At 30.5% G+C, this 9,925-nt stretch overlaps 1 protein-coding gene and 1 long non-coding RNA gene across 2 annotated transcripts; one reads left to right on the forward strand and one right to left on the reverse strand.

Moving 5' to 3' along the window:
• Positions 4,416 to 7,632, forward strand: LOC107646591 (gibberellin 2-beta-dioxygenase 2-like). The gene is made up of 2 exons (XM_021103918.1): positions 4,416 to 5,226; positions 5,820 to 7,632. The coding sequence occupies exons 1-2, from the start codon at positions 4,813 to 4,815 to the stop codon at positions 6,078 to 6,080; spliced, it is 675 nt and encodes a 224-aa protein (XP_020959577.1). The 5' UTR covers positions 4,416 to 4,812; the 3' UTR covers positions 6,081 to 7,632.
• Positions 8,648 to 9,749, reverse strand: LOC107646050. Its single transcript, XR_001621614.2, has 2 exons — positions 9,558 to 9,749; positions 8,648 to 9,476 (listed from the first exon to the last, which is right to left on the reverse strand). It is a non-coding gene; the product is annotated as an uncharacterized LOC107646050 (long non-coding RNA).

Below are 9,925 nucleotides of genomic sequence, written 5' to 3' on the forward strand. Positions count from 1 at the left end.
CTATTAGCCTTAACACTCTTCAATAATTAATCATAACAAGACTCTAGTTATTTCTCCTCATCCCTTTAACACCTCTTCCCTACTTAGCTAACTAGCTAGCTTCTATATATATATACATCTATGATATATGATGCTACCTTTCTTCAACCAAAACGTTACTATATATATACCACTCCAACGTTAATTAGTTGCTTCATAATTATTTCTTCCGTTATATTAATTAATAATTATAATAACTTTTATATTGATCTATATATATATAGCAATATGATAGTGCCATCTCTAAACACAGACACTAGTATGAATTCGAAGGCTACAAGAACAAAGAGGAAAACAAAGGAAGAAACAACAATGGCAATTCCAAGAATTGACCTATCGATGGAAAATAGGTCAGAGTTGTCGGAACAAGTGGTGAAGGCGTGTGAGGAATTCGGAATCTTTAAGGTTGTGAATCACAAAGTTCCAAGAGAAGTGATTTTGAGAATGGAAGAGGAAGGTGCTGAGTTCTTTGCCAAAACCAGCTCGGAGAAGCAACAAGCTAGCCTACCAAACCCTTTTGGCTATGGATGCAACAACATTGGTAACAATGGCGATGTCGGTGACCTTGAGTATCTCCTTCTTCACACCAATCCTCTCTTCATCTCTCAATCTTCCAAATCCATCTCCAATCACCCAAACAAGTTCAGGTATTTATGTCCTCACCTCCTTTTAAAATTAGGTCAAAATCTTATATGCATCGTATTTATAAGTATGTCTAATTTTGATGTACAGACAATTACACAGTCGTATTATTATCGCATCTGTATTTATTATTCACACGATTAATATAAAAAATAGTTATTTTTATTGATGTAACATTATATAATTAAATGTAGTGACTTTATATTATATTTTTTATTTTTTATTTTTAGTATTAGAAGTGATTGATAAAAAATTCATATCATACAAAAATTATACAAATATGGTTTCTCTAACGCAAAATATACATATATAGATGTGGTATATGATATATATAAATATTTTTAGTTACATTAAATTTTTTTAAATAGAGTAAAAACAAGTCATATAATATGTGTAAGACTGAAATTTAGTATTTTATCTTATTATTGTCTTGTCGTCCCTGATCAACACAAATATATAATTTGAGTCAAATATTTTTGTTTATATATCATCACTTCATAGTTTAGATTCATTATATAGCTAGGATAGGGGGACTTTGCTCTGACTACTGTTACGACTTTGACATGCACTTGATTTAATTTCCTTAATTTTCTCTTATTTGTTGGCATCTTCAAGTTTTGATTTCTTTTTTCTTATTATTCCTCACGTGAGACGTAACATTTGAAAGACTACTCAAACATAATAATAATAATAATAATAATAATAATAATAATAATAATAATAATAATAATAATAAGAAAAAGGAAGGAAGATCAGAAGGAAAACCCAGTAATTAATATTTTGGAAGAATTACAGTGGGCTATGCCTCTTAATGGCCATATCTTATCATAGATATATTTAGATAATGTACGGATCGGAGTAGAAGTTTTAAATAAAACAAGGTATGGTGAAGTCAACTTATCAATAAATATATATATTAGCATTCACGAATCAATATATAGTGTATTACGTAGTTATTTTCACACATATATATATATATATAGACACACACACACATACGTGATAAAGACTGTTACACGTTGGAATTAGTTAATAGGTAGCGTTTGGTGGAGAGATAGAGACCGAAAGACTAAGACTGAGAGACAGAGACTAAGAGACAGAGATTGAAATAAATCTCAGTATTCTGTTTGGTGCAAAATGAGAGACAGGAATTGAAACAAGAATGAAACTCTAATTTAATTTGCACAAAGGGTAAAATTAGAATTAATTAATTAAAATGAAAGTATTTTAGGTATAAAATGTTATTAAAGTTTCAGTCTCCATCTCTAAAAATTTCAGTCCCTGTGTCTCTACTTTTTGGAGGTACTGAAATACTGAAATTTTAGAGACAGTGACAGAAATTTTAGTACCAGTCTCTGAACTAACAAACACGATACTGAATCTCAGTCCTCAATCTCTGTCTCAGTACCTCAAAACAAACGCTAACTAAGAGCCACTCTGATTGATCAATGTTTTTCACTTTCGATCCACACATAGTGGAGTGATGTGATTCTTTTAAAACAAACTATATTTGACAGAAAGTAGCATATAATCATGAAATTAGAACCTTATCTTTAAGTTATATTGTATCTTAAATTGGCAAAATATGTGAGATAATTGATTTGTTAATATGTAACCTACTTCCTAAAAAAGGTGAAATATACATCAAAATAAATTAAAGTATATATTATATGAACTGCAATCACGTTACCTATAAGGTTTACCATAAGCCATTAAACCTAGCTATACATATAGCCTGCCTTTTGGGTTAAGAAAATGCTTTTCAATTCAACATTTAAGCTATAAAAAATACTTTACCAACATATGCTTTATCACTTATGTATTTTGATGTGATGTCCATTATTTATGAGGAATGATATTTCTATTAAGTGGCAACTTTGTTAACAAACAAAGGCTTAGCAAACTTGCCAATGAGTAATAGTTTCCATACTCAATTAAGAGGTTACGAGTTTGAGTCTCATATCTTTAGTAAAAAAAAAAGGTTAGCAAACTTTTTTTTCAATCGCACATTTATACTCTTTTTACTACAATAATACAATATGCAATAAATAATTTCTTTTGCTTGATAAAATTTTAGATTTATACAGATATCATTACCCATTATTTAATATAATACATGAAAAATTGAAAATACTATGAAATCAACACTTTTAATGTAAAAAAATAGAAAATAAACTAATATTAATCCAAATATAAAAATAAAAATATTAATCACCTAATATTTCCCTTATCTATAACACAATTTATTTAAGGTTTAAATGATATTTTTTTTTGGATATATGACTTATTACGGATCCACTCCCCTGACCTATATCAATCTAAAGTACTTAAAATCAAATTCAAAATTAAACCTAATTTCTAGAAGAAAGACATGGACAATTAACTAGACAGGCATAACTTTTGGCTTTATATCTGAAATTGACTGTTACCCCTTAGGGATGGCAAAACGGGCTGGTCCGCCCCAACCTATCCCGTTCTGCCTAGGCCCGCCCTATAAACGGGGTGAGTCGGCCTGCCCCGCCAACTAAAATGGGTTTAAAATGCTAGCCCACCCTCCTTTATGGCGGATTGGTGGGTCGGCGGGCTAGCCCGCTTGATTTTTTTTTTAAAAAAATAAAATTCATTAAAATTAACTAAAAAATAATAATTAAAAAATCAAATACAAATAAAAAATAGTCAAATTATAATATAATTTTTTATTATTTTTTTATTATTTTTTAACTTTAATAAAATTGTTCAAAATAATATTTGTCAATAAAACTATCTTTATTTTAAAAAAACAAGTCACATAATTCGAACAAATATACGAAATTGTAAAATAAAATAAATAAAGTTAATAACTAAAAAAAGAATAAAAATAAAAACAAAAAAGTGTTTGAAAATTCTATAATTATTAATTTTATAATAGTAATCACTCTTTTATTTAAAATAAAAATATTCGGCCCGGCGGACCGGCCCGCCCCGCCCGCCAAAACCCGCCAATTTGGTGGTGCGAGTTTGGTGGGTTCAAATCCTAGCCCGACCCGCCTTTTTAGCGGATTTAGTGGGTCGGCCCGACGGGTTCAACCCGTTTTGCTACCTCTGTCCCCACTAAACGGGTATTTTTTGTACTAGATAGAATAAAAAATGTTTGGTAACAAAAATATATTCAAAAAAATTATTAAAATTTATTTTTTTATTTTATTTAATATACTTTATAATAAATAAATTTAAATTATTTGGATGGATTGTTTTTTATTTTCCTAGCCTTATGTCGGAGTAGAATTATGCCTTCATTTATAAGCAGAATTATATACCCAGCTGAAAAGTGATGAAAAGGCAACCGTTTATATCCATTATTTGTCATATTTCATGAAACTATGTTACGTATATTTTATTCCTTAGAAAAGACAGGGACCTTACTATGTTATTGGTGTACTCTATCATAATCATCATATCATATATGGTTCCATGTATACACAATTCCAATATCTCACACTCACATTTGCACTTACAAAAATAAAGAAATAAATAAATAATACTAAGATACGATGTAGCCTTATATTGTTAGATTTCACTAATAACATAACCTAGATATTTTAAACTAATTTAGGTTGATCAAATAGTGAATGATTAACTGATTCATTTTTTTAAGTAAGTATTAAACATTTAAATTTTATCTTAGGTATATAATAATCTATTGTTCAGTGGCACATATATAATTTTTTTTGTCAGACAAAAAAAGAAAGAAAAAACTCAAGATATTCCATACCCTATAATTACATAATCGGTTTCTCTTTGACTACCCTACATATATAATATTTTTTTTTTATTGCATGCTAGTACGGTATCAATGTTGATATCATCATTCTGCTTCCGAAAAAATAGAGCAAATGTAGGACTGGCAAAGTCAAGAAGAAATCAATTAATAAACGACACAACCCAAAAGCATAATATATATAGTATATATGCATAGAAAATATAGAAATTCAAAAAGGGGTTTATTCTGTGTCTCACGTTGTAATAAATAAAGTAACAAAGCAACAAAAATATAAAATACAAGGTAGCAAGATGAGCACTAAATTAAAGGTTGTGTGATACAATTTGGGGAAAAAGTCAAAGTTATTATTGGCTTAATGTGAAAATTGATTGATGAATTGCAGCGGTGCTGTGAATGATTACATAGAAGGAGCCAAAAGAGTAGCATGTGAGATTCTTGATCTTGTGGTAGAGGGTTTGGGGGTCCAAGACAAGTTTGCACTTAGCAAGCTAATCAAAGACGTGCAAAGTGACTCAGTGCTGAGGATCAATCACTACCCTCCCAACATGAACAAAATTAAACAAAGTACTTGGGATTGGGACATGGACCCATGTGCTACTTCAAGTTCAAAACTAGGTAACACCAACAATGCCATTGGCTTTGGGGAACACTCTGACCCTCAGATCCTCACCATCATGAGCTCCAACGACGTCGCCGGCCTCCAGGCCACCACCCACCACGGCATCTGGTTCACTGTCCCTCCTGACCCGCCTCACTTCTTCGTCATGGTCGGCGATGCCCTCCAGGTTTTGTTTCTTCTCACCTCAAATCTTATTTAATGGGGCAAATGTGTACCTTCCAAAAATAATCCTCTCAATTTTTTTTATTGACATTGTTATGTGTGATGTTTAATCATTTAATATTTTTTTTATTTTTTTGTCCTATTTAAAAAATATATGGTAAAAGACCACATCAATTAATTGAAAAAATAAAAATAGAGGGAATCAGTTTCGGTAATTTACTAGCTAGCATGTGTTGTTATTAGTAAACCAATATTTAAATAGGTGAAGGCTTACGTGTAATTATTTTTACGTAAAGTTGTTGATAATTGAAAATTATTAGATAATAATTTAATTATAAAATTTACATAAAGACAACAAATTACATTGTTAAATGAATATTCTTAAGTTGGCGTTTAGGTAAGGAAGCATAAAATAAAAACACTATTTTTCAACCTCCAAAATTTTTGTTTTTGCAATGAAAATTTCCTTTTCTTTCTAAGGATATTTCATAGTTAAATTCTATTTATATTAATTGGTGTAACTTGCATGAAAATATAGAGTGATAAGTTATTATGCCATTTATTTATGAATGACCAAGTATGGTTACATGAATGAAGGTTTTTACAAATGGAAGGTTTACAAGTGTGAGACACAGGGTGCTGACTAACACACTGAAGGCAAGGATGTCAATGATGTACTTCGGAGCACCGCCACTGAATTGGTGGATCACTCCGCTGCCGGAGATGGTTTCATCACCGCAAAACCCAAGTCGGTATAAGCCCTTCACATGGGGTCAGTACAAGAAAGCTGTATACTCTCTTAGACTTGGGGACTCTCGGCTTGACCAGTTTAAGGTTCACCATGACACCCCTTATTAGCTGCTTGCTTCTCCATCAAATTTTATATGTTGATTTCTTGATTTTTGTTTCTTTTTTTAAGTAATACTAGTTTGTTGTTCTTAGCATATAGTTTCTTCTATGGCTTTGAGAGATTTTGGTAGTGTTTAAGAAACTCGATTTAGGGATTATGATATACTTCGAGAAGACAAGATCATTTGATCGGCCATGCTTGTTAAAGATAAACAAGCATTTAAATCAAATTTTATTCAATATTGTTTACTATTATTTTGATATGATATAGTCTCTTAAATTTACTGATTATGACTTGAATGATGAACTCAGGATTGGTCACTTAATTCATGTTAAGAAAGTTAAAAATGTTTTGGTTGAATAGGACCTTTGCATGTTGTTTGTGCTTCAATTCAACTTCCCTGTTCCTACCTCTTCCCTCTTAATCTTGTTATTAATATTATTATTGATTTTACTTTTGGTAAGGAAGTGAAAAGTGAGAACAACTTTATGTCTATAATGAATTTTGAATACATTAAAATTTAAGTTAAAAACTTCATTTTCTATCAGACAGGCTTTTGCACTTTTTTTTTCCATTAATTAATATTGTAAGTGGCTTGGTGTCTTTGGCGCACATGTAGGGTCCAGTAATATTTATTAGCCCAAATGAGCTACGTTATTAGCCACAAAGCCCATTAAGCCTTGCAAAAGAAATGCTAGTGTGACATTAATCTCCACCGTTTTCAGTGGTTAGTTTGCAGTTGCAAGTATTACTACGAGGTTCAAAGATGATTTAAACTTCGAACTAATCGGCGAAGTTATCAACACTATTTCCCAATTTTACGAATCTCATTGATAATTATTCAATCAATTTTAGATGCAGAATTCAATCAAAATAAATAGCATAAATTGGATGGGTGGGTGATCCAATAAACCAATCAAAGAGAGTTTAATAATAATGCTGCAAAAAACGAGCAATAAAGATTTCAGAAGAGATAGCTTTGCGTCTTCATTGTCAAACTTCTTTTCCAATTTCAACCATTTCAAAATTACAAAAACAAACTGAAAGAATAGGCTTAAGAGATCAGTCAGGTTTGCAGGGTGATTGACACGCAAAGAAATCTTAAGAGAAAGAGAAAACACTACATTTCGCTGCTTCTAATTCAGATTCAGATGCTAGAATGAAATTCTCAATTTCTCATCCTCGTCAATCTTAGGTGCAGTTATCGGTTAAATCACTACTTTTATCTCCTCCCTCTAAACCATATTATAGATTTGCTAGATCAATATTAGTAGAGAAATTAAAAGTGAAATCGATTTTATGTACATAATGTACTTTGAACACTTTTAAAACTTGTAGTTAAAAAAAAAAACACAGTGATAACAGGAAAAATGAAAGAGCAGAAGAAGACAATAGAGCAGAAAACTTGTAAAAGAGGGGAAAGGAGATAACTCAGTGATGGCAAAGGTTTTTATGGTTCGATTCTGCCAGCAATGTTCCTCAACTAAAGATTTCAGAAGAGGGAGCTTTTATATCCTCATTGTCAAAACTCCTTCCCCCGTTTCAAAATGAAAAACAAAATTGAAAGAAAATGCTTAAAATAAAAGTAAAGAAAAGAGGACGAAGAAGCGTAAGAGATCACTCAGGTCAGCGGGGTGGTCGACACGCAAAGCAATCTCAAGAAAGAGAGAAAGCACTGCATTCCGGTCTGTTGAGCTTGAATTTCATGGAGTCATCACCGTGATCTCACAAACATCTTATATTAAAAAAAACGAAAGAGAAAATATGTTTTCAAAGATGAAAAAACACTAGAATCATGAATCGGTAATCAACAAGAAATTGTTGAAAGGAACCTGTGCCGAGTGCTATCACATGAGGACGGTGATGAGAGATGACAAGAGTCTGAATTTATAGGATGCAATTAGGGTTATTGTACACAGAATAGAGAATACTAAACGCCGTCGTTTCCTTGCCTCAAGTCAAGTGCTTAACTAGGTTTTCCGTTTTTCCCCTTTGACCCTTTCCCTTATAAATTAATGTTGGGACTTGGGAGTTTTGATTTTGTTCCTTGCTAAAAATATAGTTTTACTTTCTATATATATTTAATTGGTTTAATTATTCTGTTAGTTCATATAATTTTGTAAAATTTTTAATTAAATTTTTAAATTTTTTTTAATTAAATTTTTATACCAATTTTTTTTTAATTAAGTCTCTCTTAACAGTAATTGGTTTAATTATATAGAAATCCAATTAAAAAAAAGAATTGGTACAGAAATCCAATTAAAAAGAAAAAAAAAATATAAGGACTCAATTAAAAAAAATGGTACAAGAACTCAATTAAAAAAAAAAAGTATAGAGACTTAATTAAAAATTTTGCAAAACTATATGAACCAATAGAGTAATTAAACCTATTTAGTTTTGATATTTCGTTTCTAACTCAAATTAAGAGATAATATTAATTTAAAGATTAGCACAAATATATTATTTGAACAGGGGGATTAAAAATAAAACATGTAAAAATTTTGGAAATACTAAATTGTTCTCTTAATCTTTATTTATTTTTAAAGTTTAAGAAAATAAGTCATACATTTTAAAATAAAAAGAAAGTCATACTGATGTATATGATCAAATTCTTAAATATCAAAGTATACACTGAGCATGTACAGCAAATGCTTAAAAATTCTGAAGTAATTACATAGTTAAGTTCAATATCTTCTTGAAGAAACGAAATCAAATCCATATCCGTCTACTAATTAATACCGAAATGGAAAATTCAAAGAGTGAACATACACCACCATAAGCCCCCACTGCTAAGTAAAAATCATATCTATTGAAGCAAAAAAATAATATCTACCCTAGCTAGTCTCTAAATGTTTACCGACCATTTAATATAAACTTATAAAGTTAAGTTCCTCTGTTTTGCTTTCCTCAAAGTCATGGATAGCTTGAGTGCTATCATCAACCACAAGTACTTGTTCATACTCTTCATCTCCACTTTCACCGCCATCACCTCAATTTTATTATTTAGCACCCTCAACTTCAGCAATTTGTATAGCTTTTCCTGTGTCCTTTTTTATGTTTTATTTGTATATAACCCGTACTACGCAATGAAATGAACCTAATATTCCATTCCAAATTTCCAATCATTCTCTCAAGCAAATTAAAAATAGAAATTGAATTAGTAGCAAGCAAATTAGCAATGACTTAATCCAGTAGCTAAGGTAATTGTCAAAAAGAGCGAATAGGATTAGGTTTAAGGCTTTAAGCACAATACCGTACTAACAACGAGGATAGATTCCATACATGTACAAGATGTGAAGAGCATGAATACCTAACCTGCACAGGAAGCTTCCAATTAATTGAGCCATGGAGAGCAGAGCATAGGAGAGCTTCAGGCAGAAGCCCGGAAATGAGGGGAAAGGGTGCTTCAACGTGATGGCAACTAATTAACAAACTAAACTAAGAGGAGAAAGAAGAGAAAATAGAAATAATACAACATAACTCACCTTGAGGCCTCTCTAAGCAGTTATGGTGTTCACTGAAATAGTAGTATAATATTGTGTCGGCCAGGTAGGTGGTTGGAAATTCATCAATGTTTCTGTGTGTAAGTATGAGTGGCTGTTCATTTTATTTAATATTTTTTTATTTATTAATTAGATTTGGATACAATAATATAATTTTTTTTTCATTTATCATGATAAAACATTTTTTAAGTAAAATAAATAAATAAATAATCGTAGTTGTTTTAAAACAAAAATTTCTGATTTTTTTAGTGAATTTACTTTCACTTAAAAAAATATACTAAAATTTTAAAAAAGGATATTTTTATTAAATTTTTTTTATCCAAACACATAGAAAATAAATAAAATCCTAA

This window comes from Arachis ipaensis, chromosome B06, assembly GCF_000816755.2.
Source record: "Arachis ipaensis cultivar K30076 chromosome B06, Araip1.1, whole genome shotgun sequence".
NCBI classification, from domain to species: domain Eukaryota; kingdom Viridiplantae; phylum Streptophyta; class Magnoliopsida; order Fabales; family Fabaceae; genus Arachis; species Arachis ipaensis.

What these genes read in the sequence shown, in the direction of transcription:
- LOC107646591 (XM_021103918.1), top strand. Translation starts at nt 4,813, where the DNA reads ATGAATTGCAGCGGTGCTGTGAATGATTACATAGAAGGAGCCAAAAGA. An exon ending in TGGTCGGCGATGCCCTCCAG is followed by an intron (nt 5,227 to 5,819) that starts GTTTTGTTTCTT and finishes ACATGAATGAAG; the next exon opens with GTTTTTACAAATGGAAGGTT.